Raw genomic sequence first — 24,636 nt, 5'->3', positions numbered from 1 at the left:
TTCAGCTTTAGCATCATTCCTTCCAAAGAAATCCCAGGGCTGATCTCCTTCAGAATGGACTGGTTGGATCTCCTTGCAGTCCAGGGGACTCTCAAGAGTCTTCTCCAGCACCAAAGTTCAAAAGCATCAATTCTTCAGCGCTCAGCCTTCTTCACAGTCCAACTCTCACATCCATACATTACCACAGGAAAAACCATAGCCTTGACTAGATGGACCTTTGTTGGCAAAGTAATGTCTCTGATTTTTAATATGCTATCTACGTTGGTCATAACTTTTCTTCCAAGGAGGAAGCGTCTTTTAATTTCATGGCTGCAGTCACCATCTGCAGTGATTATGGAGCCCCAAAAAATAAAGTCTGACACTGTTTCCACTGGTTTCCCATCTAATTCCCATCAAGTGATGGGACCGGATGCCATGATCTTCGTTTTCTGAATGTTGAGCTTTAAGCCAACTTTTTCACTCTCCACTTTCACTAATAAGAGTATAATGATATATAAATAGGAATGCCCTTCCTAGTCTCTTTAACCTCTCCAGAAATTCCTTAATTTTAGAGAAAAAATGTATCCTGTGGTGCCAACTGCTCTGAGGTAGGTGTGGATCTGAAGGTGAGGGTCTGCCTGGCTTTGAGATCTGGGGCAAATACCTAACACTTGTGCCTCAGTTTTCCAGTCTCTCAAGTGGACATGAAACTATCTACCTTGCTGAGATGCAAACAGATTTCAACAAAAACTAATCATGCACAATGCCTGCCATGATGATAAGGACTTCATATTTAGATTGCATGTGTGCATGTGTATAAAACACTTACATATAACACATGACAGCAACCCATAGGTGTGTATATGAATGCCACGATGCCTCAGGATAACAACTTTTCTTCTTTTAAGATACCAGTCTCTTCATCTATAAAATGGGACCATCAGTCTTAGCCCCATCAGCTTCATGAAGATGAGCAGGTCAAAGGAGATAATGGGTGTGAATACCCCTGGAGACCCAGAGAGCACTGTACAAATATGAGGAAGACTGAATTCATTTGCTGAATTAGGAGCATGGTTAGGAGAGAGGTGTGTAACTTTACTGGCTCTTTTGGAAAAAATAAAAGACCTCCCTGCACTGGGATTTTTCTTGCATTAACCCATGCTTTTGGGGACCTTCCAGAGGAAGGGAACTCATGTTCCTTAATTCAGTACTTGCCTTCAGGGTTCCTCCAAGTGAAGATCACAGTCCTCTTGCAGAAGAATCACTTGCTGAGAGAAGAAAGGAGAGGTTCTGAAATACAGAGTCCATGACTTACTTTTGTCCTAAATCAGAATCTCCTCGGGGTGAGTTCAGGGCACTTCCATGTTAAACAAACTCCCCAGGGAGTTGTCAGGGGCAAAAGCTAGAAAAACCTTCTTTGAAAGAAACTCAACAAGTATCTCAGATGGTAAAGAATCTGCCTGCAATGCAGGAGACCCGGATTCAATCCCTGGGTTGGGAAGATCTCCTGGAGAAGGGAATGGCAACTCATTCTAATATTCTTGCCTGGAGAATTCCATGGACAGAGGAGCTTGGTGGCTACAATCCATGGTGGGGCATACAGATCAACTAACACTTTCACTTTCAACAAGTAGCATTAAAACAGGACAGACAATGAGTTCTCCATCACTGGAGGTATTCAAGCAGAAGCATCCAGGCTTCAGAGGGCAGATGCTGACTGAGTGCCTCCTATGTCAAGGCAGCAGGGGAGGCTTCCCAGATGCTGAGCAGACTGGGTCTGGGAGTGATTGAAGCTGCGATTCCCAGGTGGAGATTCCACACTGGATACATGCTGTCTCCCCTCTGAAGAGCATGTGATTCTCAAGACTGCTGTAGTGTCACCCTGAGCTCTTCCACCCAGGCCTCAAGCTTCCCCTGGGTCTACTTTTCTATATATTTGTGGATGGTTTCAGGTCAAGACCATATATTGTCACCCTGCTTACTTAACTTATATGCAGAATATACCATGCTGGGCTGGATGAACCACAGCTGAAATCAAGATTGCCGGGAGAAATATCAATAACCTCAGATATGCAGATGACACCACCCTTATGGCAGAAAGTGAAGAACTGAAGAGTCTCTTGATGAAAGTGAAAGAGGAGAGTGAAAATGTTGGCTTATAACTCAACATTCAAAAAACTAAGATCATAGCATCTGGTCCCATCTCTTCATGACTAATAGACCGGGAAACAATGGAAACAGTGACTAACTTTATTATCTTGGGCTCCAAAATCACTGCAGATGCTGACTACAGCCATGAAATTAAAAAGCACTTACTCCTTGGAAGAAAAGCTATGACAAACCTAGACAGCATATTAAAAAGCAGAGAGATTACTTTGCCAACAAAGGTCCGTCTAGTCAAGGCTATGGTTTTTCCAGTGGTCATGCAAGGATGTGAAAGTTGGACTATAAAGAAAGCTGAACGCCAAAGAATTGATGCTTATGAACTCTGGTGTTGGAGAAGACTCTTGAGAGTCCCTTGGACTGTGAGGAGATCCAACCAGTCCATCCTGAAAGAGATCAGTCCTGGAGTGTTCATGGGAAGGACTGATGTTGAAGCTGAAACTCCAGTACTTGGCCACCTGATGTGAAGAGCTGGCTCATTGGAAAAGACCCTGATGCTGGGAAAGATTGAAGGCAGGAGGAGAAGGGGACGACAGAGGATGAGATGGTTGGATGGCATCACTGACTCAATGGACATGGGTTTGGGTGGACTCTGGGAGTTGGTGATGGACAGGGAGGGCTGGCGTGCTGTGGTTCATGGGGTCACAAGGTCGGACACGACTGAGCGACTGAATTGAACTGAGTGTGTCAGCATGCCTAGGGCCCCCAAGCCACAGAGCTCTCTGAGCTTGGAGAGATGCTTATCCATTCCCCTGTTGACTCATTCCTTCAACAAATACTCGGCAATCAGGACACAAGGGACTGGCAGCCTGGATCCAGCCTGGAAAGAGCTCACCAGCTCCACCTGTGATGGAAATGCAAAGCCCTGATTACAGCTCCATGAGCACTGGCAGTCAGAGGAGGCCTAGACAGGAGAGCATGCATAAAGCAAGCAGGAAGGGAGTTTCTGGAAGCTTTCCTGGAGGAGGTGGCCTCTGAGCTGAGATGGGGAGATGGATCAGGAGTGCACCAGAGAGGGATATAGTCAGAGAGAGGAGCATGGTCAAGGTCATGGAGGTAGGATGAGCTGGCACCACACAGCTTGTTGCCCACATGTGCAGCTCTTGGAGCACGTGGGAACAAGTGTTCTTGTGAGGAGATGGCCTGTGGCCAACTCACCAAGCTGAGCGGGGACCAGGACTCCAGCCCCACCTGCAGTTCCGCACTCACCTCAAGTTGAAATCTTTGCCTGAATCGTAGAGGAACTGGGGATAGACAGCAGATCACTAGGGCCGTTGGCACAGAAGCTTGTCCCTGTTGTGGGAAGTGACAGGCTAGTCTCCTGAGATGATACGAACTATTCTGAGGCTCCTTTGGCCCATCACCCGCCCTCAGAACCACCATCAGTGAGGTGAACAACCCTCAGAGGTGTGTGGGTATCCACGCATGGAGAAGAATGAGTTGTGGGCATGGGGGTTGAGGTCCTGGGCTGCAGGCTCAGGTGTTTGGGCCTGACTCTCTGAGTATGTTTCCTCCTTTGCCCCCTGGCCACCCAAGGTTGCCACTGAGAAACGGAGAATTTCCTGCCATATCTGTAAACAAGGATGTCACAGTTGTCAGCGACTGCAGCTCTCCAATATGAGCCCTAAGGGCACTCAGGAAGAAGAACACCTGCAGGATACGGCAGCCATCAGATGCAGATGCAGCCACTCCCTGTGGTGAGCAGCAAGAGAGCTGAGGATGTGAAAACACAGGATACTGGCCTCATATAGCTGAGATACATATGGGAAAGTGAACCCAGACTCTTACCTCTTCCCATACATAGAAAAGTGCTAGATTCCTTAACTTGGGATATCTGGTTTTCTTTAATTCACAAAACTGCCAAAATATTTTTGATGTGCAGAATACCTGCATTCTGTTGCAAACTTCCATATAACCCGACACCCCCTTCAAGTCAATATCATGAAGCTGAAACCAGAGATGTTGATAGAGATTTGTTACACCAAGGAAGGCTGAGCTCATTGGAGCCATGCTCCAGCCTCTCCTGGGTCATTCTCTCCTCTGGGACACCTCCTTGTGTGACACTGTCTGTCACAGGAGCGCAGCCCAGGTCAACGATCTAGCCTCCAAGAAGGTTGAGTTATGCCTCAGATGTCACAATGGTTTATTTGTTTTGGCTGGAGTGGTTTTCCGTGGTAAATACAAATCAATAGAACTTTCAACTTTAATGCAGCATGAACAGAAAAGTTAATATGTACTCAACAGAAAGCATGTTTGCAAAACTTTTGCAACTCAAAAGCCTGGTCCTTTCTGAGCAGGCTTGATGGCAGGGATGGCACACAGGTGGCCTCCAGACTGAGCACAGAGTCAGGGTGAACATGGGTTAATGCGTTTGCACCAGACTTCATTTCCTCCCAGCTTCATTCTGACTTCTCATCTACTGTCTGGAAATAAACACCCACAGTCTCACTTCTCCTTGACTTCTTAGGAATCTTCAATTTTTTCTCTTGATGTTCACTAAAGGGAGGGCAAGGCAGGGCTGTTGATGAGATGTGTGGTTTCATTCCTTCCCTCCTTCATCCTTCATTTGTTCACTATTGGGCACCCACTTCATGCTGAGGATGCATTAAATCCTGAGAAACAAAGCACAATCTCTCCCACAAAGATTTTTTTGCTTCAACAAATTTTAGTATGGAGAAATTCAGATATATATAAAAATAGAGAGGATGACATAATGAATCTTACATACATTTCAGCAGCTTCAGTCATTATCAACATGCGGCAATATAATTTTTCCTGCCTCCCAAACCTTTTCCTCTTTTGGGTTGTCTGAAGAAAATTTTACATACTTTGTAATTTTGTTGTTGTTCAGTTGTTAAGACATGTTCAATTCTTTGAGACCCCATGGACTGCAGCAGACCAGACCTCCCTGTCCATCACCTACTCCCTAAGTTTACTCAAACTCATGTCCATCAAGTCGGTGATGCCATCCAACCATCTCATCCTCTGTCATCCCCTTCTCCTCTTGCCTTCAATCTTTCCCAGCATCAGGGTCTTTTCCAAAGAGTCAGTTCTTCGCATTAGGTGGCCAAAGAATTGGAGTTTCAGCTTCAGCATCAGTCCTTATGAATATTCAGGGTTGATTTCCTTTAGGATAGACTAGTTTGATCTCCTTGAAGTCCAAGGGACTCTCAAGAGTCTTTTCCAACACCATAGTTCAAAAACATCAATTCTTCAGTTCTCAGCCTTCTTTATAGTCCAATATCACTTCAATACATGACTACTGGAAAAACCATAGCTTTGACTAGACAGATATTTTTTGTCAAGTTAATGTCTCTGCTTTTTAATATGCTGTATAGGTTGGTTGTAACTTTTCTTCCAAGGAGCAAGTATCTTTTATTTCATGGCTGCAGTCACTATCTGCAGTCATTTTGGAGCCCAGAAAAATAAAGTCTGCCACGGTTTCCATTATTTCTCCATCTATTTGCCATGAAGTAATGGGACCAGCAAATTTGGAAAACTCAGCAGTGGCCACAGGATTGGAAAAGGTCAGTTTTCATTCCAATCCCAAAGAAAGGCAAAGCCAAAGAATGCTCAAACTACCGCACAATTGCACTTATCTCACACACTAGTAAAGTAATGCTCAAAATTCTCCAAGCCAGGCTTCAGCAATATGTGAACCGTGAACTACCAGATGTTCAAGCTGGTTTTAGAAAAGGCAGAGGAACCAGAGATCAAATGCCCAACATCTGCTGGATCATGGAAACAGCAAGAGAGTTTCAGACAAACATCTATTTCTGCCTTATTGACTATGCCAAAGCCTTTGACTGTGTGGATCACAATAAACTGTGGAAAATTCTGCAGGAGATGGGAATACCAGACCACCTGACCTGCCTCTTGAGAAACGTGTATGCAGGTCAGGAAGCAACAGTTAGAACTGGACATGGAACAACAGACTGGTTCCAAATAGGAAAAGGAATACGTCAAGGCTGTATATTGTCACCCTGCTTATTTAACTTATACACAGAGTACATCATGAGAAATGCTGGGCTGGAAGAAGCACAAGCTGGAATCAAGATTGCCGGGAGAAATATCAATAACCTCAGGTATGCAGATGACACCACCCTTATGACAGAATGTGAAGAGGAACTAAAAAGCCTTTTGATGAAAGTGAAAGAGGAGAGTGAAAAAGTTGGCTTAAAGCTCAACATTCAGAAAACGAAGATCATGGCATCTGGCCCCATCACTTCATGGCAAATCAATGGGGAAACAGTGGAAACCATGTCAGACTTTATTTGGAGGGGTGCCAAAATCACTACAGATGGTGACTGCAGCCATGAAATTAAAAGACGCTTACTCCTTGGAAGGAAAGTTATGACCATTCTAGATAGCATATTGAAAAGCAGAGACATTACTTTGCCAACAAAGGTCTATTTAGTCAAAGCTATGGTTTTTCCAGTGGTCACGTATGGATGTGAGAGTTGGACTGTGAAAAGGCTGAGCGCTGAAGAGTTGATGCTTTTCAACTGCGGTGTTGGAGAAGATTCTTGAGAGTCCCTTGGATTGCAAGGAGATCCAACCAGTCCATTCTAAAGGAGATGAGTCCTGGGTGTTCTTTAGAAGGAATTGATGCTAAAGCTGAAACTCCAGTATTTTGGCCACCTCATGCAAAGAGTTGACTCATTGGAAAAGACTCTGATGCTGGAAGGGATTGGAGGCAGGAGGAGAAGAGGACAACAGAGGATGACATGGCTGGATGGCATCACTGACTCGATGGGCATGAGTTTGAGTGAACTCCGGGAGTTGGTGATGGACAGGGAGGTCTGTCATGCTGCAATTCATGTGGTTGCAAAGAGTCGGATATGACTGAGTGACTGAACTGAACTGAACTGATGGGACCAGATACCATAGTTTGAATTTTTTGAATGTTGAGTTTTAAGCCAACTTTTTGCTTCCCTGGTGGCTCAGAGAGTAAAGCGTCTGCCTGCAATGCAGAAGACCTAGGTTCGATTCCTGTATCAGGAAGATCCCCTGGAGAAGGAAATGGCAACCCACTCCAGTATCCTTACCTGGAAAATCCCATGGACGGAGAAGCCTGGTAGGCTACAGTCCATGGGGTCACAAAGAGTCAGACAGGACTGAGTGACTTCCCTAACTCACTCACTCACTTTGACTCTCTTCTTTTACCTTAATCAAGAGACTCTTTAGTTCTTCTTTGCTTTCTGCCATAAGGGTGGTGTCATCTGCATATCTGAGGTTATTGATATTTCTCCTGACAATCTTCACTCCAGCTTGTGCTTCATCCAGCCTGGCATTTCTCATTATGTACTCTGCATATATTTAAATAAGCATGGTGACATTATACAGCCTTGACATACACCTTTCCCAATCTGGAACCAGACTGTTTTTCCACGTCCTGTTCTAACTGTTGCTTCTTGACCTGCATACAGATTTCTCAGGATACAGGTAAGGTGGTCTGGTATTTCCATTTACTGAAGAATTTTCCACAGTTTATTGTGACCCATGCAAAGGCTTTGGCATAGTCAATAAAGCAGAAGTAGATGTTTTTCTGGAACTCTCTTGCCTTTTTGATGATCCAATTTGATCTCTGGTTCCTGTGCCTTTTCTAAATCCAGCTTTAACATCAGTAAGTTCACAGTTCACATACTGTTGAAGCCTGGCTTGGGGCATTTTGAGCATTACTTTGCTAGTGTGTGAGATGAGTGCAATTGTGTGGTAGTTTGAACATTCTTTGGCATTGCCTCTTTTTGGGATTGGAATGAAACTGACCTTTTCCAGTCCTGTGGCCACTGCTGAGTTTTCCAAATTTCCTGGCATATTGAGTCCAGCACTTTTATAGCATCATTTTTAGGATTTGAAATAGCTCAACTGGAATTCCATCACCTCCACTAGCTTTGTTTCTAGTGATGCTTCCTATGGCCCACTTGCCTTTCCATTCCAGGATGTCTGGCTCTAGGTGAGTGATCACACCATCATGGTTATCTGGGTCATGAAGATCTCTTTTGTATAGGTGTATTGTTGCAGCATTCAGAAAACAAAGATCATGGCATCCGGTCCCATCACTTCATGGGAAATAGATGGGGAAACAGTGGAAACAGTGTCAGACTTTATTTTTTTGGGCTCCAAAATCACTGCAGATGGTGACTGCAGCCATGAAATTAAAAGACACTTACTCCTTGGAAGGAAAGTTATGACCCACCTAGATGGCATATTCAAAAGCAGAGACATTACTTTGCCAACAAATGTCTGTCTAGTCAAGGCTATGGTTTTTCTTGTGGTCATGTATGGATGTGAGAGTTGGACTATGAAGAAGCCTGAGTGCCGAAGAGTTGATGCTTTTGAACTGTGGTGTTGGAGAAGACTTTTGAGAGTCCCTTGGACTGCAAGGAGATCCAACCAGTACATTCTGAAGGAGATCAGCCTTGGGATTTCTTTGGAAGGAATGATGCTAAAGCTGAAACTCCAGTATTTTGGCCACCTCATGCAAAGAGTTGACTCATTGGAAAAGACTCTGATGCTGGGAGGGATTGGGGTCAGGAGGAGAAGGGGACGACAGAGGATGAGATGGCTGGATGGCATCACTGGCTTAATGGACGTGAGTCTGAGTGATCTCCAGGTGTTGGTGATGGACAGGGAGGCCTGGCGTGCTGCAATTCATGGGGTCTCAAAGAGTCGGACACAACTGAGTGGCTGAACTGAACTGATTGTTGCCACCTCTTCTTAATATCGTCTGCTTCTGTTAGGTCCATACAATTTCTGTCCTTTATTGAGCCCATCTTTGCATGAAATGTTCCCTTGGTATCTCTAATTTTCTTGAAGAGAACGCTAGTCTTTCCCATTCTATTGTTTTCCTCTACTTCTTTGCATTGATCACTGAGGAAGGCTTTCTTGTTTTGCCATTCCTTGGAACTCTGCATTCAAATGCGTATATCTTCCCTTTTCTCCCTTGCCTTTTGCCGGTGCCAGCCAGCAAAGTCGATCAGGTCCCGAGAACGTGCACGGCGGGGCTAAGAAAGAAACTAAAGCAAGAGACTACAAAGATGGGGTCGAGAGGTTCAGACACGTCACCACGAAGGGACGCAGTCTGACCCCAACTTTATTCAGTATCTTATATTTATACAGAAAAGCGTGAGAAAGACAAGACAGTTGATGTTTTTTTCTTGGTTGGCCTATACATCTTACAAACAGTCACAAGAAATCTTGAGAGCATGGGAATGGCACCCTGTTATTATTTCTTACACCAGATAACATTTCTCTGTGCGTGAGAAGTTTGCACAGAACTCCAGGTGCCTGCAGTAAATAAGCGCCTAATCTCTGAGGTGGCGGGACAGAGAGCTATGTTTGCAAGCAAACCCTCAAAGACTGAGGCAGCTCCCAGAGCTGTGTCCTTCAAGCAAAGGACCCCGTTCTCACGGGCAGCTTCCTGCAGCCTTTCACTTTGTTTCTTTTCTCAGCTATTTGTAAGCCCTCCTTGAACAACCATTTTGCCTTTTTGCATTTCTTTCTTTTTTTTTTTTAATACACACACAACTTTATTATTATTATTATTTTTACTTTACAATATTGTATTGGTTTTGCATTTCTTTTTCTGGGGTTGGTCTTGTTGTCCTTCACTATCTCCCAGAGTTTGCTCAAATGCATGTCCATTGAGTCAGTGCTGCCATCCAACCATCTCATCCTCTGTCGCCCCCTTGTCCCCCTACTCTCAATCTTTCCCAGCATCAGAGCCTTTTCTAAAAAATTGACTCTTTGCATCAGGTGGCCAAAGTATTAGAACTTCAGCATCAGCCCTTCCAATGAATATTCAGGGTTGATTTCCTTTAGGATTGACTGCTTTCATCTCCTTGCAGTCCAAGGGACTCTCAAGAGTCTTCTCCAGCACCACAGTTCAAAAGCATCAATTTTTCAGCCCTCAGCCTTCTCTATGGTCCAACTCACATCCATACATGACTACTGGAAAAAAATATAGTTTTGCCTATATTGACCTTTGTCAGCAAAGAGATGTTTCTGCTTTTTAATACACTGTCTAGGTTTGTCATAGCTTTCCTTCCAAGAAGCAAGCATCTCTTAATTTCATGGCTGCAGTCACCATATGTTAGGCTAGAAATCACAAGGGGTCACTTTTCCTTCCCTAACCCTAACCCTCGGAGAAGGCAATGGCACCCCACTCCAGTACTCTTGCCTGGAAAATCCCATGGACAGAGGAGCCTGGTAGGCTGCAGTCCATGGGGTCGCTAAGAGTCGGACTCGACTGAGCGACTTCACTTTCACTTTTCACTTTCATGCATTGGAGAAGGAAATGGCAACCCACTCCAGTGTTCTTGCCTGGAGAATCCCAGGGGTGGGGGAGCCTGGTGGGCTGCCGTCTATGGGGTTGCACAGAGTTGGACACGACTGAAACGACTTAGCAGCAGCAGCAGCAGTAACCCTAACCCTAACCCACTATGGTAGTTGAGATGGTCATTAAAGGCACAGCAAGGAATTGCCAAGGTCACATCATGAGATGAAAAATATTTTCATTCTCTTTGCAAAATATATTCTACCAAGTATTGTTGATACCATAATTTAGATTTTGGATGAACTGCTTTATTTTTTTTTTTGCAATTGCTTTTTTTTATTTTATTTTTAAACTTTACATAATTGTATTAGTTTTGCCAAATATCAAAATGAATCCATCACAGATATACATGTGCTCCCCATCCTGAACCTTCCTCCCTCCTCCCTCCCCATACCATCCCTCTGGGTCATCCCAGTGCACCAGCCCCAAGCATCCAGTATCGTGCATCGAACCTGGACTGGCATCTTGTTTCATACATGATATTTTACATGTTTCAATGCCATTCTCCCAAATCTTCCCACCCTCTCCCTCTCCCACAGAGTCCATAAGACTGTTCCATACATCAGTGTCTCTTTTGCTGTCTCGTACACAGGGTTATTGTTATCATCTTTGTAAATTCCATATATATGAGTTAGTATACTGTATTGGTGTTTTTCTTTCTGGCTTACTTCACTCTGTATAATAGGCTCCAGTTTCATCCACCTCATTAGAACTGATTCAAATGAATTCTTTTTAATGGCTGCTTTTTTGTTTACTTCTTTTTCTTCTCCTTATATTTCTTACTTTGACTAAAATTGTATTAATTTCTTTTGTGCCATTTCTTTCAAATTTGTTTCTCTTAATATTTATCTTCCTTTTCCCAAAAGTCTAAATGATGTGTAAGTTTCAAATGTCCTTGGAAATTAGATACCAACTCTTTTTTTCCAATCAAAATGTACTTATTTTTTTCCTTCCAGGATGGGATATTATTCTCCCTGTTGCCTTAAATCCAATGTTTATTTACCAGCCTAACAAGATGAGGCCATTAAAAATACTTTCATTTTTATGCACACACTTTCTCTCTTCCTCTCTTTATGAAACATTTGAGAGTTCTTTATTTCCCCCATTTCTTTTTTCATGATAAGGTGAAAAATAGGTCATTAAAATATATCCATGTTCAAATTCCTTAAAACTTATGAATGTCACCTATATGCTGAAAAAAAGGTCAGAGGATGATAGGATTATTGATTTACACTTTTGATTAACTGAAGGATATTGAAATGGAAGTTGAGGAGTTAATTCTGGATTATTCATGTGAACTCTAAGTGCCAAGAGTCCTGATAAGAGATTGTTACAGAGATTTAACACCAGAAAAAAAGGAAAATTGATATGATGGAAGGAGAGATTGAAATGGTATACCACAAGAGAGCAAAATTATCTTTTAACACAACAGTAGGTCCCTAATTTCCTTTTTAACTCCTTTTGTGGGGTTCAGAAATATGTTTGGGGTCCCTTGGACTTAGAGGATGAAATATTGAAAAAGGATCGAAGACTGAGTAGGTAAGCAGGCTCCAGTGGTCCTGTAGTCTTAGTGGCTATTGAGAGATTGTCTGGAGGGGTTCACTTCAAAGACGAGGAGCCAATGGATTCTGGATCATTACAAATTATACTCTCATCAGGTTCTAGACTAGATCGTGACATCACCATCTTACCTGAACAGGGGTTGTTGAACTGCAAAAATATCCTGTACCAATATTTGGGACCAGCAGACCAATTGGTACAGGACATTTTTGGAATCCAACAACCACCGTTCATGTAGGGTAGTCAAGTCACAGTCTTCTCTATAGCCTAATGACAGCATTAAGAAAAATGATGGCTCCCCTGGGGCCAGAGGACTAGGGAACACTCAGGTAGAACGTGGTGGCAAGATTAGAAGTCATGATGCATGTCCATTCTCATTTTCTCTTGAGAAAGAAACCTCCCATTTTCAGCTGTGACATGGGTTATCCAATGTAGAATATTGACCTCACAGCACAGCCTCCTTGCAGCAAGATATAGCCCTAGGATCAAGCTCTGGGCAATGGAGCAGAAGTGGAAAGAAGACAGGTGATATTTAGATAATTTCTCTCAAAGATTAGGGTGCCTTTCCTTTTATCCCTTGGTTTAGTCACTAAGCCGTGTCCAACTCTTGCGACCCCATGGACTATAGTCTGCCAGGCTCCTCTGTCCATGGAATCCTCCAGGCAAGAATACTGGAATGGGTTGCCGTTTTCTTCTCCAGGGGATCTTCCTGACCTAGGAATCAAACCCAGGTCTCATGCGTAGCAGGCAGATTCTTAACCACCTGAGCTATAATGGAAGCCCTAAAGTGATAGTGAAAGTCGCTCAGTCATGTCTGACTTTTTTCACCCCCGTGGGGTATACAGTCCATGGAATTCTCCAGGCCAGAGTACTGGAGTGGATAGCCTTTCCCTTCTTCAGATTTTCCTAATCCAGGGATTGAACCCAGGTCTCCCATAATGCAGGTGCATTCTTTACCAGCTGAACCACAAGGGAAGCCCAAGAAGACTGGAATGGGTGACCTATCCCTTCTCCAGAGGATCTTTCCAACCCAGGAATCGAACCAGGGCTTTATGCACTGCAGGCGGATTCTTTATGAACTGAGGTATGGGGGAAGCCCTATCCCTTGCTCTCCCGTTAAACATAGGTGGATGTGGCAATGAGCCATGTCAGCCAAAGGCACTGAGATGATCAAGAAGAGTTTGGTCTTGTCCTTCCTGAAATCGTGATCTATGTCCTTTCAGTCTCCAAATATTTCCAGAAGTGACTGTATATTTTTAAGTTACAGACAATCACAAGGAAAATAGACATGAAAACAAAGCTGCAGTCTATTTTTCTCTTGTAAATTCAGATGTAAATAGTGGGTTGACAAGGTAATTCATGTTGTAAGGGATTCAGGGTGTTTTTATTCCTCATGATGCTGAAGCTCAGTCTCTCCAGTCCCTCTCACCTGATGAGAAGAACAAATTCATTGGAAAAGACCCTGATGCTGGGAAAAACTAAGGGCAGGAGGACAAGGGGATGACAGAATGAGATGGTTGGATGGCACCCCCAACTTGATGGACCCGAATTTGAGCAAACTCTGGGAGATAGTGAAGGACAGGGAATTTTGGCATGCTGCAGGCCATGGTGTCACAAAGAGTTGGACACAACTTAGCATTTGAACAACAAACGATGCCACACTATGGAAAACAACAACAAAAAGTTGTTCTACTAGAGCTCACATTCAGCATTATTTGACTAAATCTTCACAGAGATGTCCTCCCACGCCTTTCTAGCAGGGAAGTGTTGTTATCCGCATGCATTTTAGAGTTGAAGAGTTTAAGGTTGATCGATTTCCAGTAAATTGCGTGGGTTCAAACAGCTGGTGAATAGTACTTTCATAATTGAAGGTTACTTCATGGAAAAGCCATAGCCTCAGCACAAAGCCAGTGGTTTGCAAACTGTGCTTGATGGAACCCCCAGCAGTCCCCAAGGGTCTGTCAGGGGGTGTCATGGCTCGAGGGTGGTGACTATGAGGGATGAATGGGTAGGTTTATTCCCTGAGCCCATAAAATACCTGAGATTGGCTCAATGAGACATCTAAGATATCTCATTAGGGGTGGAGGACAACTGGCTCTTTCATTGAACCCATAGTGAAGGGCAGAAGGATAAAGGTCATGGCTGAGACCAGTGGCCCCAGACACTGGAGCTCCTGACATTCTCTGGGGTCCTCGGGCTCACATCAGCCCTGTGGGAATGCAAAAGGAGTGCCTCAACTTGTAAATCAAGCTGCAAACAAATAGCTTATAGCATATTAACAACCATGTGTGAGGGCCTTCCTTGGTGATCTGGGAGCTAAGGCTCAGCGCCCCCAGTGCAGAGGGCCTGGGGTTGATCCCTGGTCAGGAAACTAGATCCCACATGCCAAAACTAAAGATCCCGCCTGCCTCACTAAGACCTAGTGCAGCCAAATGAAAAACAAAATGAAGAAAAACATGTGTGAGTTTGTGTTTGGAGATTCCTATCACATAAAGGCAAGTGCACACATACACACTGCAAAGAAAACTCCCAACAAAGACACAAAACACAATGCTGACTTGGGATTTCCCTGGGGATAGAGTGCTAGGGAATATTTTCCAAGCTCTTCTTTACATTTTCGGGGTTTCTACATGATCCTTAATGAGGATATTAGAAACAGGAATAAAACACCAATAAGCGTCAATAACTCTTTAAAAAGAACAACAATTTGGAGAAGTTTTCAATGGTCCATTTGATATTTTCTGAGTTGTCACATGTTCCTCAATGAGTATTTTATAAACAGAAGAAAACTCTAACACAGGATAGACTTTTTGTGTGTGCTAGTTTTATGGATATTTTTTAGGGGGAAAAAGCAATTTCGGTAACTAGATTGTTTGAGTAGATCTAATGAAACCTGTTACCAGGAATGGTCATCTGCCCATTTCCAGTCAGAGGACAGAGTCCTGTGTTGTCCCCGCCAATGTTTCACAAGCCTGGGAGGAGGGCTTTGCAGGATAAATAGGCAGCAGCACCCGGGAAACTCCAGCATCCGGGCAGGCGGCGGCTCTGGATCCACTGCCCACACCCTGCTCTCGCAGGCAGGTAATCCGTGATGCTCCCACACTGGGAGCCAAGGGACCCCTTTCCCAGGGTGGTTCTGGCCTTGATCAGGGGTCAGTAGAGCCTGAGGCAGGAGGGAGGCAGGAGGACATGTGTCCAAAGCTGGGAGGGTTCTGAGTCCTCTGAAGACCAGTCCTCTCTCTGGGTCTTAGCTTTCATCCTGCAAAGGGAGGGACGTGCCACCAGGGCTTCTGGGGACATTTCTGCTTCTGACTCTTTGGGATTGTTATTCGAGCCAGCTGCGCTCCATATAGCTGTGCATCCAGCGTCAGGTCAGAGCTCCCCCAAGGGCCTGAGGTGCGTCTCCTTGCCTGGGACAGGGCACTGCTCTTAGAGAGCCCTGGGGACAGAATTAGTGCACCAGGTTCCGCTGGGCAGAGGGGTCTCCAGGGGGCTTTTCTGGGCTCCACTGCCCCTCTAGGGCCCCTGGACAAGCAGAAGAGAGGTGAATCTGCTTAGAAATAGAGCCTTAACCTGGCTAAATAAAAAAGCACCATTCCTTCAGGATAATTTCGGAAAAAAAAATATTTAACTCTTTTTGAAAGAAACCACTGTATCAGCACTGAGCAAACTGAATTGTTGGGGAAGCTGATCGCCTCTGTCCTCAGGCTTGTGCGAAGGCCTTTCCCCTGGGCTCTGGCTGAGACTCAGCTCAGGCTTCTCCCCTCCTCAATCTCCCCACTTACCCGTCACCACCCAGCAGTGCTCTCTCCTCTGAATCCTGAGATGACAGGGCAGAGGTTGAAGGGAAAAGGTCACCAGTTTGACCTCAGTCTCTCCTGAGGCATCTGGGCAGTATCTCGGTCCTCTGTCCCCAGGGATCACAGTCTGGCTTGTAGAGTCCTAGAGAGGGTGGCCAGTGGAGGGGGTGACACGTCTGAAACTCCTCTTAGGAGCCCAGAACCTTCTTCCTGTATGTCACCTGAACCGTTCCACATGTTGGACGGAGGTGGGAACTGAGGATCAGGGAGGTTCAGTCACTGCTCGTCACCACACAGCACTCACAGTGGTCCAAAAGACATCCTCGACCAGGTCCCTGAGACTCTGAGCTCACCCTGCTTCTCCCCACTAGGAGGCCTTTCCAGGTTCTTGTTAGGAACACCCTTCATATGTCCACGTGGCAGGGGCTGAGCAGAACGCTCTGCCCTCCTTGTTCTTTACACCAGCCCTCCTCAGGGCAGCCAGGCTCCAGCACGGCTCCCGCTGCCTGTGGCGGCCTCTCTCCTGAACCCTCACTGTGACCAGGCACCTTAACAGGAGAGCCTCCCTGAGGTCACACTCTTGTCCTCAGAGGTGGGGAGAGGTTCTGTGTCCTCTGATCAGTGCAGGGCTCCTTCCTGGGGGGACAGAGAGGGGGCACAGTGGGAAAGGAGCCCTGCTTCCTAGGCCCCTCTGACAGTGTCAGCTCCGGGGAAGAGGGAGATGGGTTCTCACTGGACAGCACCTCACACCCATCACCAGCTTCCTCGGCCTGGAGCCAGGCACCCCAGGCTCCTCACTCTCACTCTCTCCACTGCTTACTGTGTGACCTTGGAAAAGCCCCTTCCCCTCTCTGTGCCCAGTCTCTCCACTGGGGAGATTGCTAATGATCACAGCACTTGACCAAAGGGTGAGAGGGAGCCCAGAGCCTCCTCGTGTGTGTTGGGAGCCCAGCAGGGTGCCTACCCCTGGGAGGTCCCAGAGCAGCAGGGCTGAGAGAACAGCGACCACGGGGGACAGTGTCAGGGGTTGGGACATCATCTGACATGTGGACTGAAAGGAGCTTTGCTTTTCAGACATGAGGACAGAGAGAATGTCCCCCCTCCTGGCTCTGGGGATCCTGGTGGCTGGGCTCTGCTCCAGGGTCCACTGCCTCCCAGAGAATGTGACCCCAGAAGAACAGCACAAAGTGACGTCTGTGGATGGCCACTCATTAGCCTCCAGCAACACTGACTTCGCCTTCAGCCTCTACAAGCAGTTGGCTTTGAAGAACCCCAATAAGAATGTCATCTTCTCCCCTCTGAGCATCTCCATAGCCTTGGCCTTCTTGTCCCTGGGGGCTCATGGCCCCACTGTGACAGAGATCCTGGAAGGTCTCAAGTTCAACCTCACAGAGACCCCCGAGACAGAAATCCACCAGGGCTTCCAGCACCTCCTGCAGACGTTCAATCAGCCCAGCAACCAGCTGCAGCTGAGTGTGGGCAACGCCATATTTGTGCCAGAGGAGCTGAAGCTGCTGGACAAATTCAGGAAAGATGCCGAGGCTTTTTACGCCTCTGAGGTTTTATCCATCAACTTCAAGGATTCTGAAGCTGCCGTAAAGCTTATCAATGAATATGTGAAGAATAAAACTCATGGAAAAATTGAGAAGCTCTTCAATGATCTTGACGTGCTCACAAATTTAATCTTGTTGAATTATATCTTCTTTAAAGGTGGGTGCCTAGTTTGGGGTTCAGAGGAACAAATACTTATTTTCTGAGGCGTCAGGGCTATTTCCTGGCTTAGTCAACTGTCATTAGGTGAAACACTATAGAGAAGGCTGCTGCTGCTGCTGCTGCTGCTAAGTTGCTTCAGTCGTGTCTAACTCTGTGCGACCCCAGAGACGGCAGCCCACCAGGCTCCCCCATCCCTGGGATTCTCCAGGCAAGAACACTGGAGTGGGTTGCCGTTGCCTTCTCCAATGCAGGAAAGTGAAAATTGAAAGTGAAGTCGCCGAGTCTTGTCTGACTCTTAGCGACCCCATGGACTGTGGCCAACCAGGCTCCTCTATCCATGGGATTTTCCAGGCAAGAGTACTGGAGTGGGGTGCCATTGCCTTCTCCAATAGAGAAGGCTGCCCTCAGCTTAAGGGGCTTCGGCACTGAGGCCCTGCCCCAACCATTGGCTTTGATCGTCTTGGGATTTCCCAAACTCCAATGCTCATTATAGGACGTTAGTGCACCGAAGCTGCTAACCCTTTGTCTGACACAGGGGGAGAGTTTTGTTGTGACTTAATCTTACCCCGCTGCTAGAGGAAGGGTTTTCCCATACTCATCACTCTTGTGTGTGTCCTTCCTGATGAGGTGGTGCTGGAGACCTCAGGACCCTTGGCCCTGCCCACCATGGGCTGGTTCTGACCTGCCTGGGGACTTGGTCTCTGGAGGCTCCCAGTGAGGCTGGTGGGCTTCACGGTGAGACAGACTCTGAGGAGCCTGCGCGTCCCCAGGGTCTTCATCTGTGCTCTTCTATCAGCTTAGGGTGTAACAGGCCAGGCCACCATCCGGGGGCAGCCTCTACAGAAGGGAGCCTCCTAGACAGGATCCTATCCTGGCTGCAAGCTGGTCTGATGCCCGGTCCCGGTATCAGGAGGTCAGCATGGCAAAACTCAGCCTGGATATTCACAAGGGGCAGAGTAGAGGCAGATGGATTTTGCACAGGGAGCAAGAAGGGCCAATAGGGATCTAGAGATAGATTATCAAGTCAGGAAGTGGTCAGCTATGGAAGAGACACCAGCTCTTGGAGACAAGTTAGTCCAGAGCTGGGGGCTCCTGGCAGAGTCCAGAGCAGCCCTCTTGGGCCACTGTAGTTGTCTGTAAATAAAAGCTTAGAACTGAATTATTCTTAAAAACGAATCCAGGCCTGTCCTGCTATGTTTGGTTTTTGCGTTTTCTGTGCTTCCCTTTCCTTTTCCACCTCAGGACATTCTCCTTACAAGTCTCTTCCCCAGGGGCACCCAAGGCAGCCTCCCTTTCCGTCTACCCCCGCCTCTAACCTTGAGGACACAGGCAGGGGTGGAAACAAACAGGAGGTGGTGGGGATACACATTCCCTGAAGCCCCAGAGCCCTGAACTCCTCTAGAAGTCCTGGCCTCAGCGAGGATCCATCCTCCTGGGTGGAGACCCGAGTCCTCTCCTCTGTTGACCCCACCCTGCCCTCTGGATCCCCATGTGGCTCCTGCTCCACCCGGGCTCGCAAGGCTGCGGGGATGTGTGTCCTCCCTGACCAGCCAATGACTAACCCCTGGTCACTAACGTGTCCCCTTGAAGGACCAGGAGGTCCTGTATCTCCCCAGGCCCAGCCTCATCCCCATCTCTCCCTTGCCCTCCATATTTCCTGTTGACTTTGCATGTAGCACAACTAACCAGCTTTGCTTCATACCCCCCTTCTCAATGCTGACCTGTGGGGTTCACCCCATCCCCAAGGGCTTACCCATCTGCCCAGGCACATGTGCACACCCTGGCAGGCCCACACAGAGGCACATGGTACGGGGGCACAGCTGGTGCAGGGAGGGTCTTCCCCACTGAGGGATCAGGGCAGAAGAGGGAGAGGACACAACCCTTGTACTCACAGAGTCCTCATCTGTCACTTCTCCTCCAGCCCAGTGGAAGACGCCATTTAATCCTAACCGTACTTATGAATCAGAGTTCCACGTGAGCAAGAACGAGAGGGTGAAGGTACCCATGATGACCCTTGGCCTGGAAACCCCTTACTTCCGGGACGAGGAGCTGGGCTGCACGCTGGTGGAGCTCACGTACACCAGCAACGACAGCGCCCTCTTCATCCTCCCCGATGAGGGCAAAATGCAGGACCTGGAAGCCAAGCTGACCCCGGAGACGCTGACGCGGTGGCGAAACTCCCTGCAGCCCAGGTGACTCCCCAGGACCCGGAGCTGTGGGTTCACTTGCCCTCTTGGTCCTTCCCCCTCTTCCTGGACTCCTGACTCCCAGCAGCAGGGCCTCAGGAATGTCAGGGGGCGGGACAGTGGTGGGAGAACCTGTACTGAGATGACTTTGCCCTTTGCTACCTTAGGGACTTTGGGGCAAAATTTTTCCTTCCATAGGATGATGACATTAGAGGAGGGGACGGCAAGGGGACTGAGGGTTCCTCTCACATCAACATGTATTGAGTCAGTAGGATCCTCAACAGAACACCCAACGATCATGCAGTTCTTTCTTTGGCTCCACCTTTCGACGGTGGAGAGGAAGGGATAGAATCGGGATGAGGTGAGGGCTCAGGTGAGACAGGCTCTGAGGACCAGCTTGACACTGTCTTTCCATCATAGCCACTCATTTATTCATTTATCCACTTGGCACTGGTTGAATTAATTAATGAAGATCGTGTTATGTCTAAGGGCATGATTTAGATCCCGAGTCGGCAAATAAAACACTAAATTCCCACCTTCACGGTGCTTAATTTGTGATTGGGGGAGACCGATAAGAAATAAATAACTAAATAAGTTTGTACTCAGAGAGATGGGAAATGGTGAGGTGAGGGACAATAAAGGAAAAAGAGAAGGAAAATTGGATCCAGGGGTAGTTTGTGATTATAATTGGGATAGCACTTAGGTGATGTTTGAGGTCAGGGATTGAGTCATGTGGATGTTGTGGGGAAAAGCATTGCTGACCAAAGGAACAGCCAGTGCAAAGCCTCTGAGGCAGGAGTGAGCCTGGTGTGGTTGAGGATTAGTGAGGCCAGAGCAGGAGAGCAGAGGGAGTGAGAGGAGAAGTTGGGAGAGGTCGGGGTCCTCAGGGAAGACTCAGGTCAGTTGGAGTCTTGCAGATCCCTTGACTCCCCCACCATCTAAGGGAAATGGAAACTCATCACAAGGTTTTGAGTCAAAGAGCAAAAGAGCTGAGTGATGTTTTAGAAGAACCACTCAGGGTGCTGAGTGGAGAGCAGATGGCAGAGGACATGAATGGAGGCAGGGAGGCCACCAGGAGCCCAGTAGGGTCACCCAGGGGAGGGCGCTGGGGGCTGGACCAGGAGGAGCCGGCAAGTATGGGGAGGGGTTGTGTTCTGGGTAAACCCAAGGGTAGACACAGACCAGGAGGTGGGATTCAGGAGACTGATCTCAGGGGGACAAGAAACGGAGAGGCAGCTGGGCCAGAGTCTGCAGGGGTGGGTAGGGAGGGGGTGTGGGCAGCTGTGTGGGGCACCCCACAGTTTAAGGGGAACTCCTCATATTTGGCATCTAAGACCAGATAGCCTGACATGAGTCTTAAGGGAAATGCAGAGAGAGAGGGAGGGAGGTCTCGGGGTGGGTTAGGCCTGGTGGGAGCTGCCAGCAGGTTCTTGCTCCAAGAACCTGCTGGTGGCTCTGCTCAGAGCTGAAGCTGTCCTGTCCTCAACTGGGAAGGCAAGATGGAGACTCTGAATTGGATGATTCATGTCCCCAAGTCCCCTGACTGCAGCCCCCAGCCCCCCATGTCCCCTCCAAGCCCCTGTTCAGCTCCTTCCTTCCCTGCTGCCCACACTCAGGCCACCCTTGTGCTGTGGAACAGCCCCTCTGGCTTCCCACATTCCTGTAAGTGCATCCACCTCCTCCTAGGCTCGCATTCACCCAGTTAGATCCATCCCTTCCCCTGGGACTCAGGCTCCATGCCACCTCCTGCAAGAAGCCTTCCTGGTGTCTGTGGAACAGCCCCCCGGGCACAATCTCCTAGCTATTGTGAAATCCCTGTTGGAGGAGGGTGTTTTCCTTGCCTGCAATCTTGTAAGGGAGACGCGAGGACCTTTGTGGGCAACACCACAGCCCCAGCCCTAGGGATATTAGACTCTTTCAGTCAGGAATGCATAATTAGGAATTAAGGAGAGTTAGCCTGCAATGGCACCCCACTCCAGTACTCTTGCCTGGAAAATCCCATGGACAGAGGAGCCTGGTAGGCTGCAGTCCATGGGGTCGCTAAGGGTCGGACCTGACTAAGGGACTTCACTTTCACTTTTCACTTTCATGCATTGGAAAAGGAAATGGTAACCCACTCCAGTGTTCTTGCTTGGAGAATCCCAGGGACGGGGGAGCCTGGTGGGCTGCCGTCTATGGGGTCGCACAGAGTCGGACACGACTGAAGCGACTTAGCAGCAGCAGCAGCAACCTGAGGGGTCTAGACACTGAGGAAGGAAGTTCATGTTTCCAGTGTTAAGGAGGTGGTTGGAGATGAAACCACAGAAGATCAAACTATGAGGTGGAAGAAAAGCAGACACTATGTCCAGTGTGAGTTCAAGTTTATCTTTCTAATTTCCTAGACATATAGATAAACTCAGCCTGCCAAGGTTTTCCATCTCCAGTGACTATCAGCTGAGAGACATCCTTTCCCAGCTGGGTATCAAGAAAATCTTCACCAGCGATGCGGACTTCTCAGGAATCACAGATGACCACAAGCTGGCAGTTTCCCAGGTAAGTCTAAACTTTGCACAATTCATCCTTTTTATAGGAGCTTGAATGGGGGCAGACACAGGCAAATAAAATCCTGTGGCCCTTAGTTCTTTTCATCTACAAAATATGGTGATAGTTCTTACCCAGCATGAAGAAACTGGCAGAGCAGGTAAGAGGTACTAACAATGGCTCAGGGCCATCATGATGAATATGCTAAGAGCAGGAGAGAAGGACCCCAGGGGTCCTGGTACTGCCATCCTAGAAGCAGAGAAGTTAGAATGAATGGGGGTGGCTGGACAGCCCTGCAGTCTCCCCTGCACCCCACCTGCCAGAGGGCCTGGTAAAGGAGACACAGAGGCCATGGGGCCTTGTGGTCCAGGGCTGGGAAGCCAATCCTAGGCAAGGTAGCTGAGGGCTCAGGGACACGTCAGCTGGGGCCACAGTGGCGCAGAAAGCAGTGCCGCTCATCTGCAGCTTCGGTATAGAAGGACTGTGGACGGTTCCCTGCAAGAAAAGTGCCTCGATCTGGCCCCTCCCCCTACACTAGGGGGTGCTTGGGGGACAGCAGAGTCTGTGAACTCAGACAGAGAGGGATCCAGATCCAGGAGCCCCTGCTCTTTGCCTCTCTGACCCTGGGCCCAGGACTCTCAGCTTCCCTTTCCACATCCATGCATCACAACGGCAAAGCAGCTGATAGTTGGATGGGAAACAGACAGATTGAACAGGTTGACAGCACAGTGACAGACCAGGAGCAGGTGGATGAACGTCAGTCCTCAGAGGCGCTCAGGCCCCTGCTCACACCCTGCCTCCCTGTCTCCAGTGGTAATGTTCCGGTGTCCCTACAGGTGGTCCACAAGGCCGTGCTCGACGTGGGCGAGGAGGGCACGGAAGGAGCTGCTGTCACGGCTGTCATAATGTTTACTTCATTACCCTTGCACCCGCTAAATGTCAGTTTCAACAGGCCCTTTCTGCTTTCCATATTCTGCAAAGAGACTCAGAGCATCATCTTTTTGGGCAAAGTCACCAACCCCAAGGAAGCCTAGAGCTCCCCTCCTCCCTAAGGAGCTGGGTGCCCAGGTCCCTGGAAGCAGCCTGGCCCCCTCTGCTCCTCCCTGGAAGGTGACAGCGACAGTGCTAGGGGCTCCAGGTGCACGGGCGCTGTATGTCCTGGTGACAAGGAGGCTCTGGGCCACAGAACAGCAATAAAGTACCTTCCTTGGACGAGGCTTTCCTGTGCGTCTCCGCCCTGCTGCTGGGCCCCAAGGCCAAGCCTCCCGCCCTACCACACACGTTCAGCCCACCCCACCTCTGGGCCCCTCTGCCTCAGCCTCACCAGCCGGCCCAGGAGCAGGCTTTGCACCTGTGACCAAGCCCACTGGACCTCAGGACTAGAACTGCGAGGGGCCCTTGCTGCCGATGACCACTTCCAGGGGCTCTGGGTCCAGGTCAAGTTTCACTCCTTCCTCCCCAGGGCCTGGGATGTGCCGTGGTGCTCACTTGCATGGGCTCTGACCCTGACCTCTTCTGGCACATGCCCCTGGACCGCTCCTTCCTGTGGCTGAGCTGGGCCTCCTCCTCCAGGATCACCCCTCTGCCACCCAGCACCCCAACCTGGGAGACCAGCTACTCCCAGGATCCCAGCTGAGCTCCTCCACCGCCTGGCGAATTCCACCTCCTCCCCTGACAGAGGATCCCCATCAGCCACCAATATGGCGCTCCTAGGAGTCAAAGAGCAATAGACACACAATGTGTAATAACAGCAACACACAGCCCATCAGCCCCCTGACGAACTGGGGCTGTGAGATCCCCGGGGAGAGCACACGGTAATGATGACGTCACCCAAACTGACGTCTCTTGGAAGAGATCTCTCTTCCAAGCAAGCTGCTAAGACCTCTACCTGGAATAACCCATTTATGTCACATGAGATACTTGCTGTTACTCATCCCATTTTACCAATGGGCAAACTGAGGAACAGAGAGGCTCAGTAATCCCCTCAAGGCGACAGTTCCCCCACATCTAGAAATTACTGCCAGCAAGATGTTATCCCAACCAGATGGATGTCAGAGGAACACGCTAAATCACACAGCCACTCGGCCCATAAAGATTTTTGCAGCAATGGGCCTCATGGGACTTAGAATATATGGGGGAGATGGGTGAAGAAGAAAGGGATTGGAGGCTGAGAGGGGAGGACCAGACTCAGTGGGCAGTCAGGGAAGGCTTCCTGGAGGAGGGGATTGCAGTGCTGCCAGCAGAGGAAAGGTAGAAGGTTGTGGGTGAACAGAGAGCAGAGTGTTGCCAGCAAGAGAACAAGCGAGGGGGGCATTTTCAAGAAAGGGAAAGAAATTGGGCACAACTGGAGCAGAAAGTGAGGGTCGGCAGGGAGCAC

General features: G+C 48.1%; 1 protein-coding gene across 2 annotated transcripts; it reads left to right on the top strand.

Annotated features, from left to right (window-relative positions):
• Positions 1–15,063: 15,063 nt before the first annotated feature.
• LOC147349069 (serpin A3-7-like) lies at positions 15,064–23,471 on the top strand. 2 transcript variants are annotated; one of them, XM_086365196.1, is made up of 5 exons: positions 15,064–15,117; positions 16,915–17,550; positions 19,475–19,745; positions 22,121–22,271; positions 23,096–23,471. In XM_086365196.1, the coding sequence occupies exons 2-5, from the start codon at positions 16,917–16,919 to the stop codon at positions 23,291–23,293; spliced, it is 1,254 nt and encodes a 417-aa protein (XP_086221322.1). In that variant the 5' UTR covers positions 15,064–15,117; positions 16,915–16,916; the 3' UTR covers positions 23,294–23,471. The 2 variants fall into 2 exon arrangements, with proteins under 2 accessions (XP_086221322.1, XP_086221321.1); XM_086365195.1 differs by having other exon boundaries at positions 15,064–15,121.
• Positions 23,472–24,636: the final 1,165 nt, after the last annotated feature.

Source organism: Bos grunniens, chromosome 21, assembly GCF_055505025.1.
Source record: "Bos grunniens cultivar Pamir isolate PY7600 chromosome 21, Bosgru_T2T1.0, whole genome shotgun sequence".
NCBI lineage: Eukaryota > Metazoa > Chordata > Mammalia > Artiodactyla > Bovidae > Bos > Bos grunniens.
This window is presented reverse-complemented; position numbering and strand designations above follow the sequence as displayed.

Excerpts from the sequence above, each read along its gene's own strand:
- LOC147349069 (XM_086365196.1), top strand. The coding sequence starts at position 16,917 with ATGAGGACAGAGAGAATGTCCCCCCTCCTGGCTCTGGGGATCCTGGTG. Across the intron at positions 19,746-22,120 it reads CGAAACTCCCTGCAGCCCAG|ACATATAGATAAACTCAGCC; the intron begins GTGACTCCCCAG and ends CTAATTTCCTAG. Across the intron at positions 22,272-23,095 it reads ACAAGCTGGCAGTTTCCCAG|GTGGTCCACAAGGCCGTGCT; the intron begins GTAAGTCTAAAC and ends GTGTCCCTACAG.